The sequence below is a fragment of the Myotis lucifugus genome, unplaced genomic scaffold (genome assembly GCF_000147115.1).
Source record: "Myotis lucifugus unplaced genomic scaffold, Myoluc2.0 scaffold_386, whole genome shotgun sequence".
NCBI lineage: Eukaryota > Metazoa > Chordata > Mammalia > Chiroptera > Vespertilionidae > Myotis > Myotis lucifugus.
Window position 1 is genome coordinate 535,398 of NW_005871434.1, and position 26,992 is coordinate 562,389.

The 26,992-nt window shown below is 44.2% G+C and overlaps 1 protein-coding gene and 1 pseudogene across 1 annotated transcript in view; both read right to left on the minus strand.

Annotated features, from left to right (window-relative positions):
* ADAMTS2 (ADAM metallopeptidase with thrombospondin type 1 motif 2) overlaps nt 1–26,992 on the minus strand; it is a 274,332-nt gene that overhangs the window by 21,269 nt on the left and 226,071 nt on the right. The window contains exons 14-15 of the mRNA XM_006101903.3: nt 1,104–1,227; nt 544–624 (exon numbers count right to left, since the gene is read on the minus strand). Of these exons, the coding sequence (XP_006101965.1) occupies nt 544–624; nt 1,104–1,227 (205 nt within the window). The remainder of the gene's footprint in view (nt 1–543; nt 625–1,103; nt 1,228–26,992) is intronic.
* Nucleotides 24,734–26,737, minus strand: LOC102434335 (annotated as a pseudogene).

Sequence of the window (26,992 nt, forward strand, 5' to 3'; positions counted from 1 at the left end):
GTCCCAGGCAGCTTCAGTGAGCAGAGTCCCTCCGGCAAGGATTGCCACGTGGGAAGGGGCATCCAGAGTTGTTGGAACATCCGACATTTCAAGAGTGGCCAGAGATCTCTACTCTAGATAGAATTTCAGGAATTTAAAAGTACACTAATGGAAAAATATGCAAATACACTGTGGGAGGCCATCCTCCAGCTCAGGCACTCTGGTTAGTGTGTGTGGGGAGGCTACTCAGGACTCTCCTGCTTGCAGACCTGCTTGCCTTCCAGTGGGTGGGGGGCAGCTCCTGTTAGCCTTGAGATGGGGAGTCATTATTGTGGGCTGGGGGTGTGTGTGTGTGTGACACATATCCCTCCACAGCTGCTGCCAGGAGCCCTCTGATCCAAACATACAGTTTCTCTACCAAAAGGTGAATCCAGAAAAGGTCCACGACATGGGCTGAGCCAGGGACAGGGAGTCTCTCCAATCGAGCTTCCCACCCCGGGGGCTCTGCCCATACCCGGTAGAGCCAGCTGTAGATCCGCTGCCTTCCTGAGCTGTGGGACTCACCCAGGTGATGGCTGGTAATGTATGCCTCCTGGATGAGCAGGTGTCTGGCTCCTGTGGGGATCTCAAACATCTTAATGTAACCTTTGTTGGGATGTGGGGAGACAAAGACAAATGAAAGGAGAGGAATCACTGGGATGCAGACAAGGCATGGAGGGCCTTGCCCTCAAAGATAGCTCCAGAGGCCCCAGTGTTTTGACTGTCCACCCAGAAAGGCAGCTAAGGGACAGGGAGCAAGGGACCCACAGCTGCCCCATAGCCCTAAAAGGCAGGAGAGGGGTGGCCTCAGCAAGCCCCTGCCCTCAAATAGACATCTGAGACCCACCGTATGTACCTATATTTTGGCATCTTCTGCCCTGAACCCTCACCTGGGCCCCCACTCTCCCTGTCCCCCACCCACCCTGGAGCCTGGCTCAAGCTGTCCTGATTTAGGTTCTCCCACCACCTCACCCTTCCAGAAGAGTCATGAACCCAGACAGAGCCCCAAGGACAAGCATCCCATGTCCAACGAGCAGGTGCTGTAGATATTCAGGCCCCAGGGCCAGAGGCAGGGGCTCACTCACCCAGCTTCTTAGGTGAGCGTGTGACCATGCCTTTGATCACTTTGCAATGGCTGTTGTCCCCTCCACACACACCGCACTTGTCTTCTTGCTTGTTGGACCCGATCACTCCATCACAACCCACCTTCTGTGAGGGGGAAGGGAATTGCAGTGTATACCAAGACCCTCCCCACTTGGGCTCTGGCTTGACTGTGCCCCCTGGGCATTAACACCTGTTCCCTGGGTATCACCTTTTTAGCAGTTCCCAATGCAGAGGAAGGAGACAGGGCTTTGGAGAAAGACAGACCCCATGTGCCCACCTGAGGAACAGTCCCTTCCTCCCACTCATTCACTCATCTAGACAGTATGACTTCAGAGGGCTTGGCACAGCCTAAACAAGGCCACGTCCTGAGACTGTCCTGATTTGGCAAGCTGGCCTCAAAATAAACATTCCTGCCCTGAGGGCTGTAACTCAGACCTGGTCTCTGTCCCTTGCCCAGGGCCACACAGCAAGGCCCCTCCAGCAGCCACTCCAGGGCACCCACCACAGCTTAGGCCTGGATGCCCCAGCCTTCACATTGCCCACAGGAACACAATGCACTCTTTAGTCTATCTTCAGGTGTCTAGACAGGAGGTGACAAAAGTTGGTAAGAACACTTTTGCCTTCATTCTCTTGTGGCAGGAGAGTAAGAAGCTAGGAAATTCCTTGGCAAGTGGAATAAGGGAAATTGAGACAAAATAATTAAATAAGGCCAAATGATTTGAGCAATTTATAGCCAGCTAATGAATCACATGTTTTATCTTCCCTAATCAAAGACACTTAAGAACAATGGTTTACACATTATAGACTATCCTGGGACAGAACAGCCTTAGTCCTGGTTCCTCTTCAATGATATTCTTTAAAACTAACTAGATAACCCTGACCCCTCTATACACACTTTGTGATGAATCAACACATTGAAGGACACATCTGAAAAGCTAATGAATATTCTGTTAAGACCCTCCCCTAGGATTACAGCCAACTAAAGGAAGATAAGACGTCTCAAGACAAAGGAATCAGAGTCACCCACACCTTGTACCTCTGTTTCCTTTCTCCTAAACTCTAAGGCAGTGGTTCTCAACCTTCCTAATGCCGTGACCCTTTAATATAGTTCCTCATGTTGTGGTGACCCCCAATTTCATTGTTACAAATTGAACATAATTAAAGCATAGTGATTAATCACAAAAACAATATGTAATTACATATGTGTTTTCCAATGGTCTTAGGTGACCCCTGTGAAAGGGTCGTTCGACCCCCAAAGGGGTCACAACCCACAGGGACCTCGTGAGACTTGCAACCAGGGTAGCTGTGGGCAGCAGCAGCTCATCCCAGGCTTACTCACTGAATCTGTCTCCAAGGCCCCCTTTTTCTCTGACTTTCTCCTGTTGCTTCTCCTACCTTAAGCCTTTGTTTCATTGTCCCCAGTTTTAATAAACATACTTTTGAAAACACCTGGACTCATGTTGTGAAATCTTTCCCACAGGAAGTCAAGAACCCATACACTACCAGCAGGCCTGAGGCAGACCTGCTCCAGGCCCAGATCTCATGTGGTAACTCTCTCAACACTCTCAACATTGCTCACTCCAGTGGCAAAAATTATTTCACACTGAGTGGGGACCTTCCTTTTCTAGGGTCACCTGGTAGAGGCAGTAATAAATTCAGGTTCTTTTACTCTCTAAAGCCCTGTCAGCACACCATTCCCAGGACCACAGAAGCTAGAAAAGGAGCAGCCCTTGCATGTTCATGGCCTGACACCATTTTTATACCAATATCCACATCCACAGCTTTTCTAGCTTAGCAGGGACAATGACCTAGAGTGTGCCATAGCATTGCATGTTTTCCCTGGTTGCTAGGAAGCTCGGAGCCAATTCTCCTCTACCACCACCTCTGAAGAGACCCTCTTCCTCCTGCTTTGGTCTTCCATTTCTGACTTTTATCTCACAAGGACCTTTGAGGACAGGGACTCTAACCCATAAAGGGGCTACAGAGCAGCGGTCCATGCATCTGAATAGAAGTTAACAAATTTTGGTTTTATTGAGTTATATGATCATAAGCCTTTTGAATTAATTTTGGAAGTGAGCAAGGTGAAAACAAATCAATAAAATGAACATGCTTATTTTTATTTTAATGATTTATGAGGGAAAAAAATTAACAAAGGAAGGGAACAGGATAAACTGGGGGGGGGGGAATTGATCTTTTAAGGCAGCGGTTCTCAACCTGTGGGTCGCGACCCCTTTGAGGGTCAAACGACCCTTTCACAGGGGTCACCTAAGACCATTGGAAAACACATATATAATTACATATTGTTTTTGTGATTAATCACTATGCTTTAATTATGTTCAATTTGTAACAATGAAATTGGGGGTCACCACAACATGAGGAACTGTATTAAAGGGTCGCGGCATTAGGAAGGTTGAGAACCACTGTTTTAAGGCATAGAAGTCTGAGCTGAAAGCATTAGATCTGTCACTTCCTGGCTATGCAGTCTTAGAGGAACTCTGAGTTTGTTTTCACATTTGTAGCATGGAGTCAGAGCAGCCCACCCTGTCAGGGATATTGTCAGGGTGAGAGGAGATAATCCTTGTAAACAGTCATATGCTGCCTGGCTCAGAGTATGACCTCAGTAAGGGATGGAGGTGATGCTGAGGGGGACAATGGAGAGGAGGAGGATGGGAGAAAACCCCTGTTCAGGCCAGGGCAGTTGTGACATTGTGATCTATACTAATAAAAGAGTAGTATGCTAATTAGACCGGACGTCTTCTGGACAACCATCCAGATGTCCTTCCTGACACTCCAGCTGCCCTCCAGCGGTCCTGGGCGCCAGCGCCTGCGGCTGGCTGTGGCCAGGGAGATGGAGAAGCCACCTGCCCCGAGGTCCCAGGCTGCAGCCAGCTGGAGAAGCCACCAGCTCTGTGGTCTAGGGCGCCAGCGCCTGCGGCCCAGGAGATAGGTTCCCTCTTCTCCCACTGCAGTCATTACTCCAATATTCCCCTTTGAATTTCTCTCTGCTGCCCCGACCCAACTCCACTTTTCATCTGAAGGATAAGGAACAGAGAGAGCAATGTTAAAAGCTTACATTTTTAAGCAGGTAAGGTTGGTACTTAAACATATAAATGGAAAACTAGAGTCCTTAAGGTAACAAAGGCTAGAAAGGGAGGAGACAAGGACAGGGCAAGACATATTATATCCAGCAATCCATGTGGGGACTGAAAACTTTTCAATGATGACAATCAGTGAAGATATGAATCAACTAAAATAGTTGACAGGGACAATTCTTCCATCTTTGAAAATATCTATATCAAGTCTGTTTAAATAGATTTTCATCTGCATCATATAACACATTGTGACAAGACCACCACCACCAATGTGGTCAGTGTTGTGCTGGTAAATGTTTAACAACTGGATCTCAATCAAAGAAAACAAAACCCTGATTTATAGTATCGGCCAATTTCTGTGGCATAAATTCTCCATCCATGGCTGATTTCGGCTGCTAATGTGATGCCACTAAATGCAGAGCAGAGGAGAAACGTGCAGTAATACATTATTATATTCCACCAGAAAGACCCAAAAGATATAAATAATGTCAAGAGTCAGAACAGTAAAGTATAGTAAATAATTGAGGCGTGATGAATTTAGAGTATGTATTACCTTTGGTTTTAATGTAATTTATTCACTTTTAAGATTATATAATTTAATTTTTAATAATGACCATTTTTAACAACCAGCTTGAAACGTTCCTGAAAATTTGTGAGCCAGTAAGAGCAGGCTCTAGCACAATACTGAGTGGAGTGTAATGGTTAAATGGCATGGCTCATGGATTTGAAACGAGACTCAGCCACTTTCAGGTTTTACTGGTCAAGTTACCTGATCTCTCTATACCTCAGTGTTCTCATCTGTGTCATTACAGTACCTACTGTATGGAGTTGTTGCAAAGATAAAATGAAATCTGTGTATGACACAGCACAGTACCTGAAACAATAATTCACTCAATTTGTTATAAACTGTTACTACCTCAATACGTTGACAAAAGTACTCTACTCATGCTGAAAGAATGAAATTTTATTGATGAGAAAAATATCATTTTGTGATCTACATGGATACAGTCAATTTTGCTTCCTAGGCAATAGATGGTACTCTACTACTAGAAACTGCAAGGGGAAAAATGACCTCAATCAACATGATTGAGGCAATGTATTATTAGCTGGATCATAAAGCAGAGAGGATGCCATACATTCTGGGATACATCTGCAGTAAGAGGCTTCACCTGAGGTATTAATTCTGATCAACTAAGCATCAGACTTAAGATGAATGGTGAGAAGGATTCTGAGGCTGCTTCTAGACTTAACAGGAATAGAACTTTAATACATAAGCAACAGTTACTATGGTTAATGATGGTGAGAAAAAACACACCATGATACTAATAAAAGGGTAATATGCTAATTAGACCTGCCGTCTTCCGGACGACCACCTGCACATCCTTCCTGACAAAGCCAGGCCCAGGCGAAGCCGCCTGCCGGTGGTCCCGGGCACCAGTGCCTACGGCTGGCTGCGGCCTGGGAGATGGAGAAGCTGCTAACCCCGCAGTCTCGGGTGCCAGCACCTACAGCTGCAGCCCGGGTGAAGCCACCCGCCCCCCCCTCCCCCACCCCACACACACAAATTTTGTTCACTGGGCCACTAGTTTATAATAAATACATATTTGGTCTTTACCCATTTCTGGCACAGAGCTAACCCGCTAGGAATTCCCTGTGCTGAGAGCTTCAAAGGTGCGGTTTGTTATGTTAATGAGGTGGCTTTTGGCCCATTTGAGGATGGGGAGCCAGCTACTCAGAGAACCAATCATGTGATGGGGGATGTAAGTTTCAGTCCCACTTCTGACCTGCAGGGAGGAGCTGGAGATTGAACCAATCACCAATGGCCAATGATATAATCAACCATATTTTAAAAATATAATAAATGGAGCTATTTTAAAATGGAGCTACAGCTGCCACTCCATGGATACTGCCTTGTAGGTCTTCTTCCTCAAATCTCTGGAATGTTAAAATAGGGCAGAATAACTGTGTCCCAGAGAACTGCTTGCAAAGCTAACAAGAAAGCAGTTATTATGACTACCAGACTGATGACTATTAGACTGAAAATTAAGAGCACTGTTTAGAATTAACATCACTATTATGTTATCTGTATCAATATAAATGTCTTCCTTCTATTGGTGCAATTGTTCCCCCTCCTTATCTCATAAATACCCTTTGCCTTTGTCTTCTAATTGAAACACTATTTGGGTTTCTGCTTGAATCAGTGATTCCAGAATAGCTATTTTTTGATGCTTATTGCCTCTTACATTGAAAGACTTTTTATTTCTAGGTTAGCATATCTGGAATCACAAACAGGATTAAAATAGGTCTCACCTGTGTGATCCAGCATCCCTAGAACCAAGTACGATACCAACAAAGTCTCTTTTGGGCTCACTGCTTCCTTGGACTGTGAAGCCTTCTTAGGTTCAGACCGCCCTTGTTTTTTGGTTGAGGTCAAATGTCTTTCTCTGAGACAAGGTTTTTCCTTCAAGGGTGGAGGTGATAGCCTCAGGTACTGGCATGTGGTGTGATACCTCAGGAGTAAAGAGATGCTGTTTCCCTCAATACATTGGCATCATTTAATTGTGCTCCCCTTTTTCCTTTTCTTGTCTCTATTATGTTGTTTGTCATAAGAACAATCTTATATAAAAAAAGGCTAAAATGCAAATTGTCCCCTTGACCGGGAGTTTGACCAGGGGCCAGGGCCAGCTGGCCAACCGCCTGTGGCGCCTCCCCGTGGCCATCCTGGCCAGATCAGCCCAGATTGTGGTGGGCAGGCTGGACCTAACCTGTGCACAAATTCGTGCACTGGGCCTCTAGTCTATATAATAAAAACCTAAGTAACCATTAGGGCAGAACGACCAGTATGACCGGTCACTATGATGCACACTGACCACCAGGGGGCAGTTGCTCAATGCAGGAGCTGCCCTATGGTGGTCAGTGAGCTCCCACAGGGGGAGCGCCACTCAGTCAGAAGACGGTTCATGGCTGGTGAGCACAGCGGCGTGGCGGGAGCCTCTCCCGCCTCCATGGCAGCACTAAGGAGCAGCGAGCTGAGTGGTAAGGAGCAGTGAGCAGGCAGGTGGTAAGGAGCGAGGGGTCCCGGACATCCCCTGAGGGGTCCCGGACTGCAAGAAGGTGCAGGTCAGGCTGAGGGACCCCTCCCCTCCAGTGCACGAATTTCATGCACCGGGCCTCCAGAATTTCCTAAAAGAAGAGGAATACTAACCACTCTGGGACAGTGAAATACATTTAGTTAATTAATAAGTAAAACTGTCTAAATAACTTCTAAGTGAATCATAAAAGAAACTTTCGCCATCTGAGCAGATACTTTAAATTTTCTTATTGTTTGTCCTGCCTAAAACCTGAAAAGATAGTTCATAGAATCTAATAACTTTATGATCAGAAATTTGGCAAAATTAGAAACCTAATAGAATTTTTTTGAAGTCTTCTCAGTAACTTCCAAAGTCTTCCTGCAGATATCAGAAATGTAAACACAGCCTACAACTGCCTGAAACTAAACAAACCAAAGGGGGAAAAAAATGGGAAAGAGAGCTTTTAAAAACACAAGAAGCTAGGTTTTCAAGATGGTGGTGTAGTAGGTGAATCTTTCTTGCAACTCCTCCGAGGGCCAAACTGGAAATAAAACTAAATTGGGGAACATTCACCTGGAATTACCAACTATGGACTAGCTGAAGAGGAGACTTCAATAAGGAAGGGCAAAAACCACCTGGACTAGCAGGAAGGGGAGGGTTGTGAGAAGGGCTGGCCCAGCTTCCATGGCAATGGACCAAGGGTGATGTGGGATCTCTCAGCTGCGGAGATATCCCTGGGGTCCAGGCCCAGATCCCAGGCAGGCTTGCCAGTCCAGAACACCAGAGCCGAGAACAGCAGCCCACGTAGCATCCAGCCGTAAAAGGCAGCAGGGCTTCTGGTCGCCAGGGAGACAAAGCCTCATTTTTTTTTTCCCTTAAAAAAACTAAATAAAAATCCCAGAACACAGGATTTTCATTTAAGGCTTTGGTGGAGGGAGGGCAGTGAGGACTAGAGTTGCCTGAGGAGAGGCTGGGATGGGAAGCATTATGGGGAGATGTGAAAAAGCAGCAGCCTGGAGACCTGCAATTGGTTGTCCCCCACCCTATACCACAGCAGCCATTTTTCTGAGAGGAGCAGGCTCCTCCCAGCCAGCAACATCTTGGGAAAAGGCAGATACCCTACCCTTGGGATGCCGCTCACCCCACCCTCAGGACTCCCAACTTGCTCCACCTTGCATCTTGACCCTGTGGAGGAGACAGCAGCAACAGCCAAGCCTATGAGTTTGAAAAGACTCAGGGGGCATCAGTGACTGGTTTTGGGGTGGGGCCATTTCCCCCACTGTCACTGGAGAGCTAATAGAAATTCCTGGCTTCCAGCAGCCCCACTGGACTGCATATGAGGGGCTCCACCCTGCCAAGGTCAGAGAACTATTCTGGAACAGTCTCAGATGAGTGACTATGAGAAATGTGAATGGCACCTCCCCCTCATGAGAGAACCAGAGGTCTCATACTTTAGATTCCACCAAAAGCCTTTCAGAAACAGCCTTTACAATGACTGGAAGGCAGAGGTGGGTGGAGGCAGAGCCCAAAGAGCCTTGGGATGTTTGCTGACCCATCCCTGGACCCCATACTGCTAATCCAGCCCTAGAATGCAGCTTGGCCCCATGTTCAGCTAAGCCCTGTGGGGACTTCCATGAACTGTGGATCACTTGAAGCTTTGAACAGGTTGCTGAGAGCCTGGACAGCTTCTGACAGTGGCTAGCACCAAAGTACCTCCTGGGCGGCACAGAAACATCAGATAAAAACAGCCTCAGTCAGCATAAGAGCAGGCTCCAAAGGGAGCTACCAGGAGGCACTAAACTCTGCTGAGACAAACTCCACTTCACTTTCTCTTTTTTGCATTTATTTTTTTATTGCTTTGTTATTATTTTTGTTTCTCCCCTTTTCTTTCATATCTCTTATTTTTCTCTTTCCCTTTCTTACTCTTTTTTCTTCTTTCTCCTTTTTGCTCTTTATTCCTTTCATTATTTTTGTCTTCTTTTTTCCTTTTCATTCATAATTTTTCCTTCTTCTTTTCTTTCATACTATTTTCCTATTCTTCATTCTTATTTTTTCTCTCCATTCTTTCCTTTCATATTTCTTTTTCTTCTACTCTTTTTTCTTCTCATATTTTAAATGTTCTTTTCTTTATTATTCTTGTTCTCTTTTCTTTTGTGGTTTTATTTGTTGTAGGGGTCTTTTTGTATGTTTCTGTTTTCTTGTGTTGTGTTTTACTTTGTTTTGTTCTGTCAGCACTTGTATAACAGATCGCACAATGTGGTTAGGGTTGAGCCTTAGAGTCAGCCAGCCTGAGGGGAGATCCCACTCATGAATGGGACAACAGCAATCAAGACCCAGTTACAACAGGAAAGCCCAAATAACCCACACAAGGGACATTCCTAGAGCATCCAGTTCAAGAGATCAAAGAGACTGCACCACTGGGTCCCACAGGACACTTACTGTATAAGGCCACCCATGAAGACTGGGAGGCATAGCAGATCTAGCTAATACATAGAAACAAATACAAAAGGATAGCAAAAATATTGAGACAAAGAAACAACCCCAAATGAAAGAAAAGGAGAAAACTCCAGAAAAAGAGCTAACTGAAATGGAGGCAAGCAATTGATCAGATATAGAGTTCAAAATAATGGTTATAAGGATGCTCAAAGAACTTAGTGAGAATTATAGGGAACAAAGTAGGAACCACAACAGCATAAAAAATAGAAACCATAAATAAGAACCAGTCAGAAATGAAGACTATCATACCTGACATTAAGTATACACTGGAAGAAGCTTTGGCTGGTGTTGATCAGTGGTTAGAACATCAGCACAAACACCAAAAGATTGCAGGCTCAATTCCCAAACAAGGGCATATACCTGGGTTGCAGGTTCAACTCCCTGCCCCAGGTGAGGTGAGTTCAGGAAGCAACCGATTGCTGTGTCTCTCTCACAACTCCTCCCTCCCTCCCTCCCTCCCTTCGATCCTCCCTCCCTCCCTTTCTCTCTTTCCTTCCCTCCGTTCCACTCTTTCTCAAAATCAATGGGGAAAATATCCTCTGGTGAAGATGAACAACAACAAAAAAGAATACATTGGAAGGAATTAAAAGTAGATTCATTGAAGCACAGGATCATATCAGTGATTTGGAAGACAAGGAAGAATCCCCCCCACCACCCAATTAGAGAAGCAAAAAGAAAATTATAAAGCAGGATAGTTTAAGGCAGTGATTCCCAAAGTGGGTGCTACTGCCCCCTGGTGGGTGCTGCAGCGATCCAGGGGGGCGGTGATGGCCACAGGTGCATTTGTTTTAACTTTTTTTGTATTACCTTTCTATTCTGAGTTCAATAAATAGTTTCATAATTTCAAACTTCAATGTTTCTAATTTACACCTTTCTTTACTATATTTTACGAAAAAGGTAGAAACATTAATACATATATCTTTCTGTTTAATTGCTATTAAAATTTAAAAAAATTAATTTCCAGGGGGCGCTGAATAATATTTTTTTCTGGAAAGGGGGCGGTAGGCCAAATAAGTTTGGGAACCACTGGTTTAAGGGAACTTTGGGATGACATCTGCATCATAGGGGTGCCAGAAGGAGAAGAAAAAAGTCACACAAGTTCAGGAAGCACAGAAGAGTCTCAATAAAGATTAACTGAAAGAGAACCACTCTAAGACATCATAATTATAATGGCAAAGGTTAAAGACAAGAAAGGATCTTAAAGGTAGCAAGAGAGAGACAGAAAGTTACCTACAAGGGAGATCCCATTAATCTGTCAGCTAGTTTCTCAACAGAAACACTTAAGGCCAGAGGGATTGGCATAAAGTACTCAAAAGCAAGGACCTGAATAAAGACTACTCATTTATAATTGGAGGTGAAATAAAGAGCTCCCCAGACAAAAAAGGCTAAAAGACTACATTACCACCAAACAAACATTGCAAGAAATGTTAAAGGGACTGCTTTAAGAAGAAAGAGAATTAGAGAGAGGAACATAGGTATAAAGAAAAATGAGGCAATAAATACTTATCAATAATAACATTAAATGTAAATGGACTAAGTGCTCCAACCTAAAGACATAGAGTAGCTGAATGGATAAGAAAACATGACACTTGTATATATAGTGTTTGCAAGGGACCTACCTCAGAACAAAAGACTCACACAGACTGAAAGTGAAGGGATGGAAAAAATATTACATGCAAATGGAAATTTAAAAAAAGCTGGGGTAGTAATAGTCATATCTGACAAAATAGACTTCAAACCAATTGCCAAAACAAGAGACAAAGAAGGTCACTATATAATACTCAAGGGATCCATACAACAAGAAATGTAACCTTTGTAAACATATATGCACCAACACTGAAATACCAAAATATACAAAAAAACTCAAGCAAGACTTCATGGGAGGGATCAATAGCAATGCAGTCATAGTAGGGGAGTTCAAAACCCCACTCATAGCCCTAACCGGTTTGGCTCAGTGGATAGAGCGTCGGCCTGCGGACTGAAAGGTCCCAGGTTCGATTCCGGTCAGGGGCGTGTACCTTGGTTGTGGGCACATCCCCAGCAGGAGGTGTGCAGGAGGCAGCTGATTGATGTCTCTCTCTCTCTCATCGATGTTTCTAACTCTCTGTCCCTCTCCCTTCCTCTCTGTAAAAAATCAATAAAATATATATTTAAAAAAGAAACAAACAAAAAAAACCCACTTATAGCACTGGAAAGATCCTCCTGACAAAAAATCAACAAGGAAACAGTGATCTTAAATGACACACTAGGATCAGATTATTTTAATTGATATTAATGAACATTTTATTCCAAAGTGGCAGAATGTACATTCTTCTCAAGTGCACATGGAGCATTCTCAAAGACAGACCACATGTTAGGACACAAGTAAGTCTTAAAAAATTCAAGAAGATTGAAATCATATCAAGCATCTTCTCAGATCACAATTGCTTGACACTAGAAATCAAATACATTAAAAAATACAAAAATATTCAAACACATGGAATACAACTAGCATGTTATTAAATAAGCAATGAATGGGTTACCAATGAGATCAAGGAAGCAATCAAACACTATCTGGAAACAAATGAAAATGAACACACAACAACCCCAAATCTATGGGATACAGCAAAAGCAGTCCTGAGAGTGCAGTTCATAGCATTACAGGCCTACATCAAGAAATAAGAAAAATCTCAAATAAACAATCTAACCCTACAACTAAAAGAATTAGCAATAGAGGAGCATGAAGATCCCAGAGTAAAGAGAAGGAAATAAATAATAAAGATCAGAGAAAAAAATAAATAAAATAGCGACAAAAAACAAAAAACAAAACAAAAGAAAACACCAAAACCACAAAAAAAGATACAAAAGATCAAAGAAACCAAGATCTGTCCTTTGAGAAGCTAAACAAGATTAATGAGCCTTTTCCCAGACTTATCAAGAAACAAAGATAAAAAAATAAATAAAATCTGAAATGAAAGAGGCAAAGTAACAACTGAATTACAGAAATACAAAGGATTATAAGCAAATACTATGAACAACGATATGCTAATGAACTGGACAATCTGGGTGAAATGGAAAAATTCCTGGAAACATACAATTTTCCAAAAGTCAATCAGGAAGAATCAGAAAACCTGAAAAGACTGATAAAAACTAATGAAATTGAAGCAGTAAAAAAAAAAAAAAAAAAAAAAAAATCCTCCCAACAAATAAAAGACCTGGACCAGATGACTTCACTGATGAGTTTTACCAAACATTCAAAGAATAACCTAACCTCCTCAAACTATTAGAAAAAATTCAAGTGGAAGGAAGTCTTTCAAGCTCTTTTTACAAAGCTAGCATTATCCTCATTCCAAAACCAGATAAAGACACTACAAAGAAAGAAAATTATAGGCAAATATCCCTGATGAATATAGATGCTAAAATCCTCAACAAAATACTGCAAATTGGATCCAACAATACATTAAAAAGATCATACATCATGACCAAGCCAGATTTATACCAGGGATCAAAGGTTGGTTCAATATTCACAAATCAATAAATGTGATACTTCACATAAACAAAATAAAGGATAAAATTACATGATCATTAACAATAGATGCAGAAAAAGCATTTGACAAAATCCAGTACCCTTTTATGATAAAAACTTTCAGCAAGGTGGGAATAGAGGGATCATAATTCAACATAATAAAGGCCATATATGAAAAAACCTATAGCCACATCATACTAGATGGGCAAAAACTAAAAGTGTTTCCTTTAAGACATGTATGTCTGCTTTCACCACTCTTACTCAACATAGTACTGGAAGTCCTAGCCACAGTGATCAGAAAAGAAAAATAAATAAAAGGCATCCAAATTAAGAAGGAGGAAGTAAAACTGTCGTAGATCACATGATACTGTACACAGATAATCCTAAAGACTTTACCAAAAACTGCTATGTTTAATAAGTTAATTTGACTAAGTAGCAGAATACAAAATCAACATCTAAAAATTAATGGCATTTTTATATACCAACAATGAACTCTCAGAAAGAAAAACTAAAAAACGCCACACAATCCAAAAGTAATTAGATAGCCGAGAATAAACTTAACCAAGGAGGAAAAAGACCTGTACTGGAAAACTGTAGGACATTGAAAAAGGAAATAGAGGAATATACCAACAAGTGAAGCATATACTGTGTTCATGGACTGGAAGAATTAACATCCTTAAACGTCCTCACTACCCAAAGCAATCTATAGATTCAATGCAATTCCTATCAAACAAAGGACTTGTATGCATGCATATAAGCATAACCAACGGACACAAGACACTGGGGGGTAGGGGAGGCTGGGGGAAAGAGACAAATGTACTACTCTTTGTAATATTTTAAGCAATAAAATAAATAAATAAATAAATAAATAAATAAATAAATATCAACAGCATATTTCACAGATCTAGAACAAATATTCCAAAAATTTATATGGAACCCAAAAGACCCCAAATAGCTTCAGCAATCTTTTTTTTAAAAAATATATTTTATTGATTTTTTACAGAGAGGAAGGGAGAGAGATAGAGAGTTAGAAACATCGATGAGAGAGAAACATCGATCAGCTGCCTCCTGCACATCTCCTACTGGGGATGTGCCCGCAACCCAGGTACATGCCCTTGACCGGAATCGAACCTGGGACCTTTCAGTCCGCAGGCCGACGCTCTATCCACTGAGCCAAACCGGTTTCGGCAGCTTCAGCAATCTTGAGAAAGAAGAACAAGCTTGGAAGGATCACAATACCGGATATCAAAATATATTGTAAAGCCATTATAATCAAAATAGCCTGGTACTGGCACCAGAACAGTCATATAGATTAATAGGATAGAACAGAGAGCCCAGGAATCAACACACACCCTTATGGTCAATTAATATTTGATAAAGGAGGCAAGAATATACAATGGAGTAAAGACAGTCTCTTCAATAGATTGTGTTGGGATAATTGGAAAGGTACATGCAAAAAAAAAAAAAAAGAAACTAGATTACCAACTTACAACATACACAAGAATAAACTTAAAATGGATAAAAGACTTGAGTCTACAGGCCGACGCTCTAGCCACTGAGCCAAACCAGTCAGGGCAGATAAAAGACTTAAATGTAAATCACAAAACAATAAAAATCACCGAAGAAAACAGGCAGTAAAATCTTAGACATCTCACAGCAGTATTTTCGCAGATACACCTCCTAAGGCAAGGGAAGCAAAGGAAAAATTAAACAAATGGGACTACATCAAACTAAAAAGTTTCTGCACAGCAAAATAAACCATCAACAAAATAAAAGGGGTCCCACTGAATGGGAGAACATATTTGCCAATGATACATGTGATAATCGGTTAATTTCCAAAATATATGAAGCACTCATACAATTCAACAGCAGGAAGACAAACAATCCAATTAAAAAATGGGCAAAGGACCTGAACAGATATTTCTACAGAGGACATACAGATGGCCAATAGACATATGAAAAAAATGCTCACTGTCACTAGAGATACAAATTAAAACTACAATGAAGTATCACCTAACAGCTGCCAGAATGGCTACCTTCAATAAATTAATAAATAGCAAGTGCTGGTGAGGATATGGAGAAAAGGGAACTCTAGTGCAATGCTGGTGGGAATGTAGACTGGTAAAGCCACTGTGGAAAACAGAATAGATTTTCCTCAAAAAATGAAAAATGGAACTGCCATTTGACCCAGCAATCCCACTTCTTGGAATACATCCTAAGGGTCCTTAAACACCAATCAGAAAGAATATATGCAGCCCTATGCTCGTTGCAGCATTATCTATATAGTAGCGGCAAGGTGCACGAAATTTGTGCATGGGTAGGGTCCCTAGGCCTGGCTGGCAATCAGGACCAATCTGTAGGACCACCGGCGGGGCGATCGGGGGCCCCCACACGCACCTGCCTTGGCTGGCCTGGCGTCACCCGCTTGCTGGCCCGCCCCCATCTGCCACCGGTTGGGGCCTGCGGGTTGGGGGCAGCTCCTGTGTTGAGTGTCTTCCCCCTGGTGGTCAGTGCACATCATAGCAACCAGCTGTTTGGTTGATTTGCATATTAGGGTTTTATCTACACTAATAAAAGGCAAAGATGCTAATTGACCGTACCTTTGCTATGCCCTAAGCCACGCCCACCAGCCAGTCAGAGTGACTGTATGCAAATTAACCCAACCAAGATGATGGCCGGCAGCCATGGAGCTGGAGCAAGCAGGAGGCTTGGTTGCCCGGGTGATGGAGAAAGCCAAGCTTCTCGCCTGCTTCTCAGCTGTGGCCTCTGCTAATGGCAACAAAGTTTCAATTATAGAAGATAAATAAATCCCAGGTAACTGCTTCCAGCCAGCCTCCACTGGGAGCTTGGGTGGCTGGGGGTTGTGGCCAGCCTGCAAATAGCCATCAGCCCCTAACCCAGGATGGCCACACCCTCATGGGGTGAGAGTCCCCGCTGGGGGGTTTAGCCAGCCTGAAAATGATCCTCAGCCCCTCACCCAGACTGGCCAGGCACCCCAGCAAGACCCCCCACCCTGAAGGGGCTGTGGCCAGCCTGCAAACGGCCCTCAGCCCCTCACCTAGGATGGCCAGGCACCCCAGGGGGGACCCCCACCCTGAAGGGGCTGTGGCCAGCCTGCAAACAGCCATCAGCCCCTCACCCAGGCTGGACAGGCACTCCTATATAATAAAAGGGTAATATGCAACTTGACCCTAACAGCAGAAAGACTGGGAATGACTGGTCACTATGACACACACTGACCACCAGGATGCTCAATGCAGGAGCTGCCCCCTGGTGGTCAGAGCGCTCCCACAGGGGGAGCTCTGCTCAGTCACAAGCCAGGCTGACGGCTGCCAGTACAGCGGGGGTGGTGGGAGCCTCTCCCGCCTCCTCAGCAGCGCTAAGGATGTTCGACTGCAGCTTAGGCCTGCTCCCTGCTGGCAAGTGGGCATCCCCCGAGGGGTCCCAGACTGAGAGAGGGCACAGGCTGGGCTGAAGGACCCCCCCGAGTGCACAAATTTTTGTGCACCAGGCCTCTAGTATAGATATAAAACCCTAAGCAACTTTTATGACTAAATGACCAGAATGACTGCAATGACCTGTTGACCAATCGCTATGATGCTCACTGACCACCAGGGGGCAGACGCTCAATGTGGGGTGCGGCTACAGTGTTTTGGCCAGGTTCAAGCCTTGGATTAATGAAAGGACAGGGTCCTCTCATTGCCACGTGCAAGTCCCAGCTGGAAGGGCAGGGCCCTCCCAGCACAATCATAGCCAACGGCTGTGGTTGTAAGCTTGAACTTATGGTCCGAATACGTGGCCCCACGTGCCTTGTGCTAGAGTTCAGGTGCATGTAGTTGAGTAGGGTTGAAACTCACGAGAATGCTGTAAACAACTTGATCACGCCCCTACTTTGCCTCGTGGCATCTGCTATAAAATAAAGACACAGCTTGTGGGTGCTGGCGCTGTCCCCTCATCAGGGAGCAGCGTCCCACCGAGACCCAGCTTTCATTCTCTTGTCTGTCTTTTCTCAATCCTTTCACCCCCCCACTCAGGATCACCTTTGGCTGTAACAGCTCAATGCAGGAGCTGCCCCCTGGTGGTCAGTGTGCTCCCACAGCCAACCTCCCGCAGCCCTGATGGGGAGGTTGGCTGGCCAACCTCCCGTGGCCCCTGCCTCCTGCTGGCCAGCCTCCCATGGTCCCTCTTCCTGGCCGGCTGGCCAACCTTTTACAGTCCTTCCCCCCTGCTGGCCAGTCAACCTCCCAGGGTCCCTTCCTCTGGCCGGCTGGCCCCCTAATAGGCCTCGATCACCAGCCAGGCTGAGGGGCCCCCACCCAGGCACGAATTCGTGCACTGGGCCTCTAGTTTACAATAACTAAGATCTGGAAAGAGCCCTAGTGCTCATTAGTAGATGAGTGGATAAAAAAGGTGTGGTATGCCCTAACCGGTTTGGCTCAGTGGATAGAGCGTCAGCCTGCGAACTGAAGGGTCCCAGGTTTGATTCTGGTCAAGGGCATGTACCTTGGTTGTGGGCACATCCCCAGTAGGAGGTATGCAGGAGGCAGCTGATCGATATTTCTCTCCCATCAATGTTTCTAACTCTCTATCCCTCTCCCTTCCTCTCTGTAAAAAATCAATAAAATATTTTTAAAAAAGCTGTCGTATATTTGCACAATGGAATATTATGTGACTGTAAAAAAGGAGATCTTACCCTTTGCAACAGCATGGATGGACCTGGAGATTATTGTTAAGTGAAATAAGCCAGTTATAGAAAGACAAATATCACATGATCTCACTTATATGTGGAATCTAATAAACAAAATAAAACGACAAACAAAATAAGTCTAGAAGCATGGATGCATGGAATAGAATGACAGCTCTCAGTGGGAGGAGGTTGGGGGTGATGAGAAGAGATTAACCAAAGAATATATATGCATACTAGGGGCCCAGTGTACGAATTCGTGCACCTTGAAAGGAAATGTGGGCCATGAGGCTTTGGTGGGCACAGGGGCGGGTCTCGGCAATCCTCTGCACCCCAGCCCAGCCCCTCCTGCCACAGCCCCCGGTCCCCTGTCTGCCGGCAGCCCTGCTTCCACCGCTGCTGCTACCACGTGCTGACAGCACCAGCCCCGCTTGTACCCGCTGATGGCGTGGAGCGATTGGGGCTGGCACCAGCAGTAGTGAGCAGGGCCAGCACCAGCAGTGGGTGCAAGTGGTGGCTGCTGCCCCGATCACCCCTCAGGAGCAGGGGGAGGTAGAGAAGCCCTGAGGGTCGATCGGGGCCGGCAGCCGCTGCTCACACCTGCTGATGGGTGCGAGTGGCGGCTCTGGTGCGGGCAGTGGGTGCAAGTGGGGCCAGCACCGGCAGCAGGTGCGAGAGCCTGGTGGGACCATGGCATGTGGGAGCAAAGAATTTTCAGTAACCACCAGAGGCTCGCCCCAATGACAGTGACTGGTGCCCTGCCTTGTTCTGGCACCCTTGCTCACCTGCTCCACCATCCCACCAAGGCCAATGCCCACCATGTTCCGTGCTCTGTTGTCTGCTGCTGACACCTGCCATGTTCTGTGCCCACCCCCTGGTGGTCAGTGCACATCATAGCAACCGGTTTTTCAGTCGTTCCGCTGTTCATTCTATTTGCATATTAGGGATATATATATATATATTAACCCTTTGCGTCCAATTTTATTTTTGGAATTCAAACAGTCTGGTCCAAATTAATTGATGGGACTGAATATTGAACCAGTTAGCGGTGTCGACCTCAGCCTCAACATTGGACCTGCTCCTAGCGCCTGGTCTGTCGAGTCAGCCTCGACGTTGGACTGAAAAGGGTTAATACATAATCCATGGACACAGACAATAGTATGGGGAAGGCCTGGGTTGGGGCAGGGGCTGGGTAGAGGGTGGTAAAAGGTAGGAAAATGGGAAACATCTGTAATACAATAAAATCTGTCAACAATAAAAACCCCCCACAAGTAGCTATATGGGCTCCTTTGCTAAGCAGCCCCATTCTTTAAAAACTGTTAATCAAATCTTAAAGCTTTAGCCATTTGAATGAGCAAACAACTTATTCCAACTATTATAAATTAACTAGAGGCCCAGTGCATGAATTCTAGGTCTGGCCAGCAATCAGGGCCGATTGGGGCCAGGCCGATCAGGGCCAGACTGATCGGGGCCTGCTGGCCTGGGGGAGAGGAGTGGGGAGGGACCGTGGGGGGTTGGCCGTCAGCCCCGAGGAGGGAGCTGGCCTCCTGGCCCCCCTGGGAAAGGGGCTGCATCTGCTGCCACCCACCCCCGTTCCCCATCCCAGCCCAGGGCCCAAAGGCCCCAGTGGGGTTGGGAGAGGAGGAGACAGTTGCTGGGCCGGGCATGGAAAGGACAGATGCCAGACACTGATGCCGCTGTTGGCGCCCTGCCACCACATGGTTCCCCGCCACCCCCCTCCTCCTTCCCTCACCACTGCACCATCACTGCAGCGGGTGGGCAGCCCCTGGGGAAGGGAGAGGATGGGAGTGAGACAAACCCTTGTGTCAAGGGCTGACTTTCAATAGATTGCAGCGAGGGAGCTGCTCTGCTATGTACAAAACTCTGACCCAGAAGCAGGTCATCTATGAATGGTTTAGCACCAGGGGCTAATGGGGGCTGGCTGGCCAGGGGGAGGGACTGCGGGCGGTTGGCCGGCCGTAGGAAGTTGGCCTCGGGAGTGCACTGACCACTAGGGGACAGCTCCTGCGTTGAGCGTCTTCCCCCTGGTGGTCAGTGCATGTCATAGTGACTGGTCGACTGGTTGACCGGTTGTTCCAGTCATTTGGGTCATTTGGTTGTAATGGTCGCTTAGGCTTTTATATATGTAGACGGTATTTACTATACCTGTCTCATGGTTAAAAAATTTTTTTAAATGAAGTGATCAGATCTCTGATTATGTCTATGTATATATGTGTATGTAGAGGACATTAATAAAAATTGGTTTATATAAAAAGCTTTGTTTAATTGGCTTAAAGAGCTTAACCACTTATATAAATTAAATATAACAGAAACTAACACAAAGCTTTTCAGGATCACGTGATTTGGGAAAAGATTTAATATCAAAATAGATTTAAGTTTGTTGGTTTAATTAAAACAGCAATGTTATTAAAGTTAGCAATGTTTAATATAAAATTATATTTTATCTGGGTTTACTAAAAAAATAAGTTCACGCTATCTGTTATAGGGTTAGTCAACAGGAAAATAGTTTGGGATAATAATTAAATGTATCTAATGTCTCATAAAATGTTTGACTAATCTAAATATAATTATTTAAATTTAGTAAATTAAATAGATGTAAATAAAAGTTTTTTTGGTGAAACTTTTCAATAATTGCTTTATGGTATATGTACTTAAAAATTGTTACCCAAAATCTTTTGGTAACTTGAAACTTTACATTTCTATTAAATTAAATTAAAAGATACAAATAATTGGCCCTGGCCAGTATCACTCAGTGGTTAGAGCATCCTCCCATGCACTGAAGAATTTCAGATTTTATTCTGAGACAGAGCACATACCTGGGCTGTGGGTTTGATCCCTGGTCAGAGTGTGTGCATGAGGCAACCGATCAATGTTTCTCTCTCACATCAATGTTTCTCTCTCCATCTCCTCTCCCTCTCTATTCCTCTCTAAAATCAATGAAAAACATTTCCTCGAATAAGGATTAAAAAAAGAAAGGTGAAATTGAGACAGAATGTGAGAAGTTAGGAAAATCTCTGGGCAAGTAGAATGGGGAAACTGAGACAAGGAAATTAAACAAGGCCAAACAATTTGAACTGTTTTACAGCCAGCTGGTGAATCCCAAGACTTTATCGCCCATAAACCAAGGACGCTTAAGAGAGAGTGTTTTATACTTCTCCCTAACCAGAGAATGCATAGCTTGAATCACCTTGGCCTGGGAAAACAGAGAACAAAGACCCAACTAATGTCATTTGTGCCTGCTAAACCCAAGGACAGATGAAGTCAGGAAACAATAGCAAAACCCCATTAAAAGCTAGACAGACCTTAGATAAAAGTAAAACAGTAAAGCAGATCAAATGATGCATCAGCATATTAAAAATTGCATCTGGAAAGCTGATGAATATTTTGCTGAAACTCTCCCGTAAGATTTTCACCTGCAGAAGAGAGATAAACGCCCCCAAACTAAGGATATTAGCGTGGGTTCGCTCTAGAGTACACCCATGCTCCTTCCCAAACATGAATTTTTCTTCTTTTTAAACTCTTAGGGTCCCCACGAGACTTGCAGCCGGGGGAGCGGTGGGCAGGGCAGCTTGACCTGGGCTCACCCCCTGATCCTGTCTCCAAGGTCCCCTTTTTCTCTGACCTCCCAGTGAGCCAAGCAGCCCCACCTTGGCTGCTTCTGTGACTGTGACCTTCCCTTCCCAGTGAGCCAAGCAGCCCCGCCTTGGCTGCCTGCTTTCCTAGAACGTTCCTAGGGAGCCAAAGCAGAGCCCCGCCTAGGCTCCCCCTGCTGCTGCTTCCACCCTAAGTGCTTCCTTTGTTTCCCTTCCCCAGCTTTACTAAACACACTCTCAAACCCTCTGGACTCCTCTTGTGAAATCCTTCCAACACGAAGTCAAGGCCCCGCACACTACAGGCCGGCCCAAGGCAGACCCGCTCTGGGCCTGTCCCTGTCTGGTAACAAAGTGATTGAATATTAGGTAAAATACTGAAACATTAATTGCTAAATGAATTTAAATTTACGTACTTTTGGCTTCCTAATTTTGGCTTCCTAATACAGAAAAACTAAAGATATTTGGGTCATTTAATAAAATTATTTTTGCTAGGTTAAGGAAACATGTTTCTAAAATTACTAGTGAAAGAATCTGTATTTCTAGAGATTTTAAAATGTATTCATAAATTTGCTAATCTAATGAATAATAATTGCTTATTAGTTGCCACTAAAATTAAGATTTCTAAGGGTTAAAGATTCTAAATAATATGGAAGAAATTAATATGTTTTCAATTAAAGGTGGTATAAGGTATGGAGATATGTTTTCATTAAGGAAAAGGAAAGTAATTTTGTCCTGTTTATTTCAGAATGGAAAAAGAGAAAGATTTTTAACTCTTATAATTAAACTGGTTAATGTTAAATTGTTATTATAAAGGTTTTAAAAAGATTAACTAAGTTTTAATATCATTGGTATGCTTATGTAAAGCTAAAATTTAATGTTATTTCTCTACTAAAAGAACAAAATTTTCCTATATTATTGGTATGCTGTTAGTAAGAAATTATAAAGGGAAACAAAGATTTTATATTTTATTTAGATGGTTTCTTGGACTCTGTATCATCAGGCCTTTAATTGCTTAAGTAAATTGAGACTTCTTAATATTAAAAGAGCTAAATTTGCTTATAACTATTTAACTTTCTGTATTTGCCTGCAAAGCTTTTGTTGCCATGATTAGATTAGTAACTTAAGTATTGTTCTACAATAGCCTATGATCCTATTTGACCAAATGTTTTTAAATTGTTGATATGTTTGACAAACTTTCCAAGATCAGATTCTAAATTAAATCTTATTGACCTGGGAGTACTGTTTCAGAGGGCCCCTGAGCACCTCAGAGATTTGTTCTCTCTCTTTATAAAGGAAAATGTTAAACTAATTAGGCTTATTTGGTATGTCAAATTATATGGGAAGCATTGTGAAATAGATAATGCTAAACATTTCATTATATTTACTTAGATATATTATTAATAAGTTATAAAAATTATGTAAAATTCTTAAAATGCTAACATATCCTGGTAAAGTTATGTCTCTTATCATGTCTTTAAAATGTAAACATTCATGCCTGGCCAGTGTGGCTTAGTGGTTGAGCATTGACCTATGAACCAGGAGGTCATGGCTCGGTTCCTGGTCAGGGCACATTCCTGGGTTTCAGGCTCGATCCCCAGTAGGGGGTGTGCAGGAAGCAGTCAATCAATGATTCTCTCTCATCATTGATGTTTCTATCTCTCCCTCTCCTTTCCTTTCTGAAATCAACAAAAAAAAATATTTAAAATGTAAACATTCAGGAGCTAACCCAGAAATTGCCTATAGACACTGAAGAGAAAAGAAATGGCCCTTTAAAAGCACAAACCGCTGTGTAAATTACCTTGCCAAAATTAATTTATAAAAGAGCTGTGGTTATTTATTTTACAAAACTACTAAAAAAGAATAAGGATGAAACAAAATGACTGTATATAGAAAACAAGACATGTTTTCAGTAGAAGGCATGAAGCATGGAGATGCACTTTTGTTGATGAAAAGGAGAATAAAATGTGTTTCTTGGATAAGGAAGAATATAAAGAACATGGGTATTTTTTTATGGCAAAGAAAGAAAAAGAAAAAAGAAACTTTGTCCTAAAATAAAATGATTGTCTAAAGAAAAGGGTGGAATGTAAACTGGGATGTTGCAGAAGGTTTGTGGAAGAGGGATCTTGAGAAAAGTTTATATATAGTCAATCTAACTAAGATTAGAATGTATAACTAGTCAATTACATTCTTTATATGTATGTATGTGAACTAACCAGATCTTTAACCCAGGCCCTTTTTAAGCCTTTGCCATTTGCATAGAATTACTGTTTTACTCTGATGTTTTGGCAAAAAAATATTCCTACCAATGTGTTTCATCTTCAAAGAGATTATAACTTTGAAAATGTAACACTGAACTGGAAGGAGACTTACAGAACTCTAAGGAAAAACTGGATTCCTAAAACTGCTCACAGGAGGATCAAGATCAGTAAGGATTGATTAATAACATGGGAATGAGTGAATTGCTAAGGATGATTACAATTTTTATGACTTTTGATATGAGATACTCATTTTTTTATCCTTATTCTTCAGATATAAGATTTTTTCCCCCCTGCCACATATGACCTATAGCAATTTGGTAAGTTTTACCTTTATAAGCAAAATTAAAACATCATTTATCTTTTCCTTCCCACAAATCCCTTCAAAATTTCAAGCCTTCTTTTTTTTTTGTTTTTCCACTTGTTTTTTAGTTCCTTCATATCTCACAAATAATATGCGAGACCAAACACTCACTATAATAATTATTGTTTTCTTTTCCCCCCTTAATATCTATCTGGGAAGATAACTCAACGTTGGACATCATTTCCCTCCCCACCCCCCCGCCCCACAGTCTGTGCAACTTTGATCCCAGTCAGAAGTAATCAAATCTATGTACAGTCTAAAAATAGTAAAAAGATGAGTAAAAAGGTCCTGTAGTCCTTCAGGAAGGGGGATGGAAGATGGACTGGGCGAGCATTATACCTGGAGTGTAGAGAGAGGGTCTGGGCACTATCCTGGCAGCAATGATGACAGAACCAGACAGAGAGAGACCTGTCGGGTGCAGGATCAGGAGGACACTTCCTGGCCTGGTGAGCCTGCCCACCTATCCCCAAAAGGGCAGGCAAAGACCCTGAGACCAACCTGGCTTGGATAGGCCTAGGATGGGCCCAGAAGAAGCCAAGACCTGGCCTGGATTCTGTCAACAAGTCCAAACCTTCACAGTGCTGTCCACAGCCCCTGAGAAGAGCCGGCCCCGGGGCACAGCCAGTGCAGTTATACCGCTCTGGTGACACAGCAGGATCTGTGTGCAGATCATGTTGTCCATACTCCAGACCCTGGGAGACTGATCATAGGACACGCTGAAGACTGGTCTGGTCTGGTGTTGAGATGACCACTAGGCCATACACGGTGCCAACATGGCCTGTCAGGGTCTGCACCTGCTCCTTGGACTGGATGTCTCACACATGGATGAGGTTCTCATAGGTGCCACAGACAATGTGGTGATTTGTCACGGCAATAGAGTACGCACTGCCACCAGATGTCTATAGGACATGGATGCAGTAGAGGGTCTGGATATCCCAGATCTTGATTATTTGGTAGGAACCACTGTACAAGTAGCTCTGGGCAGCCACCAAGGCCTGCACCCAGTGGTTTAGGCCTGTTAGCTTCTTCTTCAGCTTCAGCTCAGTGCCCAAGGTCCCAGACCTTGATGGCCTTCAGGGAGCCACTGAAGAGCATGTTGTGTGAGGAGACCAGTGTGCACACGGTTGTCATGGGCCCGGATTGTGTTCACTTTATGCAGGTACTGGATATCTCACACAATGATGGTGCAGTCGCTGAGCTGCTGTAGAGCTTGCACCCCTGGATGCAGAGTGCCAGCACAATGCCATCATGGCCCTCCAGTGTCTTCTGGCACTTGTACATAGTACACGTGTCCCATATCTTAATGTTCTTGTCAGAGGAGCCACTGGAGTAGACACAGAGACATCAGATGGGGCCCTGTTGGCCCCAAAGTTTCCTTTGTACTTGAAGATCTGCTGTGGGTCATAGGATCCTAGGATGCCCATGTTGAGCCATACATTGATGTGGGATAACTCATTGTTCAACATGGATGTGTCCCTCTGGAACTCCATGAGCTCCTTGCTCAACTTGCTCTGGTTTTCATCCAGGACATTGAACTTGAACTCCAGGCTCTTCTCCAGCTGGTCAATCTTCTCTGAGAGCTTACCCAGCATGGAGCACAGGAAGGTGATCTCCTGGTCCTTCTGGGCCCACACCACGTGCATCTCATGGAAGTAGTCATCCATCTCCTGGAGGAACTCCTTCAGGCCCTCAAAGTGGCAGGTCTCCAGATGGGTCTCATACATGTTGTGGTTCCCAATGAACATGCATGTGTACTTGGAGTGGGGACACTTGATGTGTTCACACTCCTTGAGGTGGGCCTCCAGATTCATCTTGAAAAGGAGCGGGCAGTTGGGGTTGTTAGGACACCGCACAGGCCTGTAGTCACAGCTGTTCTCATGGTCCTTCCAGGCACTGAGCTTAATAATGAAGGGGCACCCTTGGGGGTCCACCTCAAAGATGATGGGCTTCCCGACCCCTGCTGCCTGACAGCATGCTTGCTGTGGATGGAGAGCTCCCCGGGGTTGCTCAGCCATGGCAATGTTGTTCACCACCACTGCAGCTTGGCATTGTCCACAGGACACTTCTCTGACTTCAAGGCACATCTTCAACAGAATGTATGCCCACACATGGTGATCACAGGGTCCTTAAACACACTGTAGCAGAGCTGGCAGCACAGCTTCACTGAGAGCTGCTCAGCAAAGACCAGTGGCTCCAGTTTCTCCTTCTCCTCAGGCAGCGAGAACATGGAGCATAGTAGTGAATGGAGTGCAGGGAGCGAATGGATATGGCCAAGCCAAAGTGGTGTGGGGTGCTCATGGGGGGCATGCTGTCCTCCTCATCCTGAGGGGAGTAGGCAAGGGTGCTGGAGGAGGAGGAGTCCTGCGGTGCTGTTTGTATGTGCTGGTCCCATCCGCTTTGGTGATAGTGGTGACAGCTGAAAAGGCAGGCCCAAAGGTCGTTTCCATTCTGGTCCTGGTGATGATGTCTGGGGTGGAAAGATTGGTAGGTCTCCCAGAGAAGCGGTTGTACCAGGCGCTTTTGCCTGAGCTCATGATCTAGAGAAGCATCTAGGGTCCTCCGGTAGCATTCCCCTACCCGCCACCACCCAGGAGTGGCAACACCCTCCCCCTTCATTGTGCCCCCACGGCTGCCGGCCTGAAAAAAGATGGGCATCATCTTTAAACCCACTTCTCAGGTCAAAACATGCAACTAGTCACACACATAGTCAAGGATATTCACGCCTGTGATGTCAACCTTAGGGAAGTTACCAGATTTGGAAAACCCCTTTTTCCTTGGGCAACTATTGC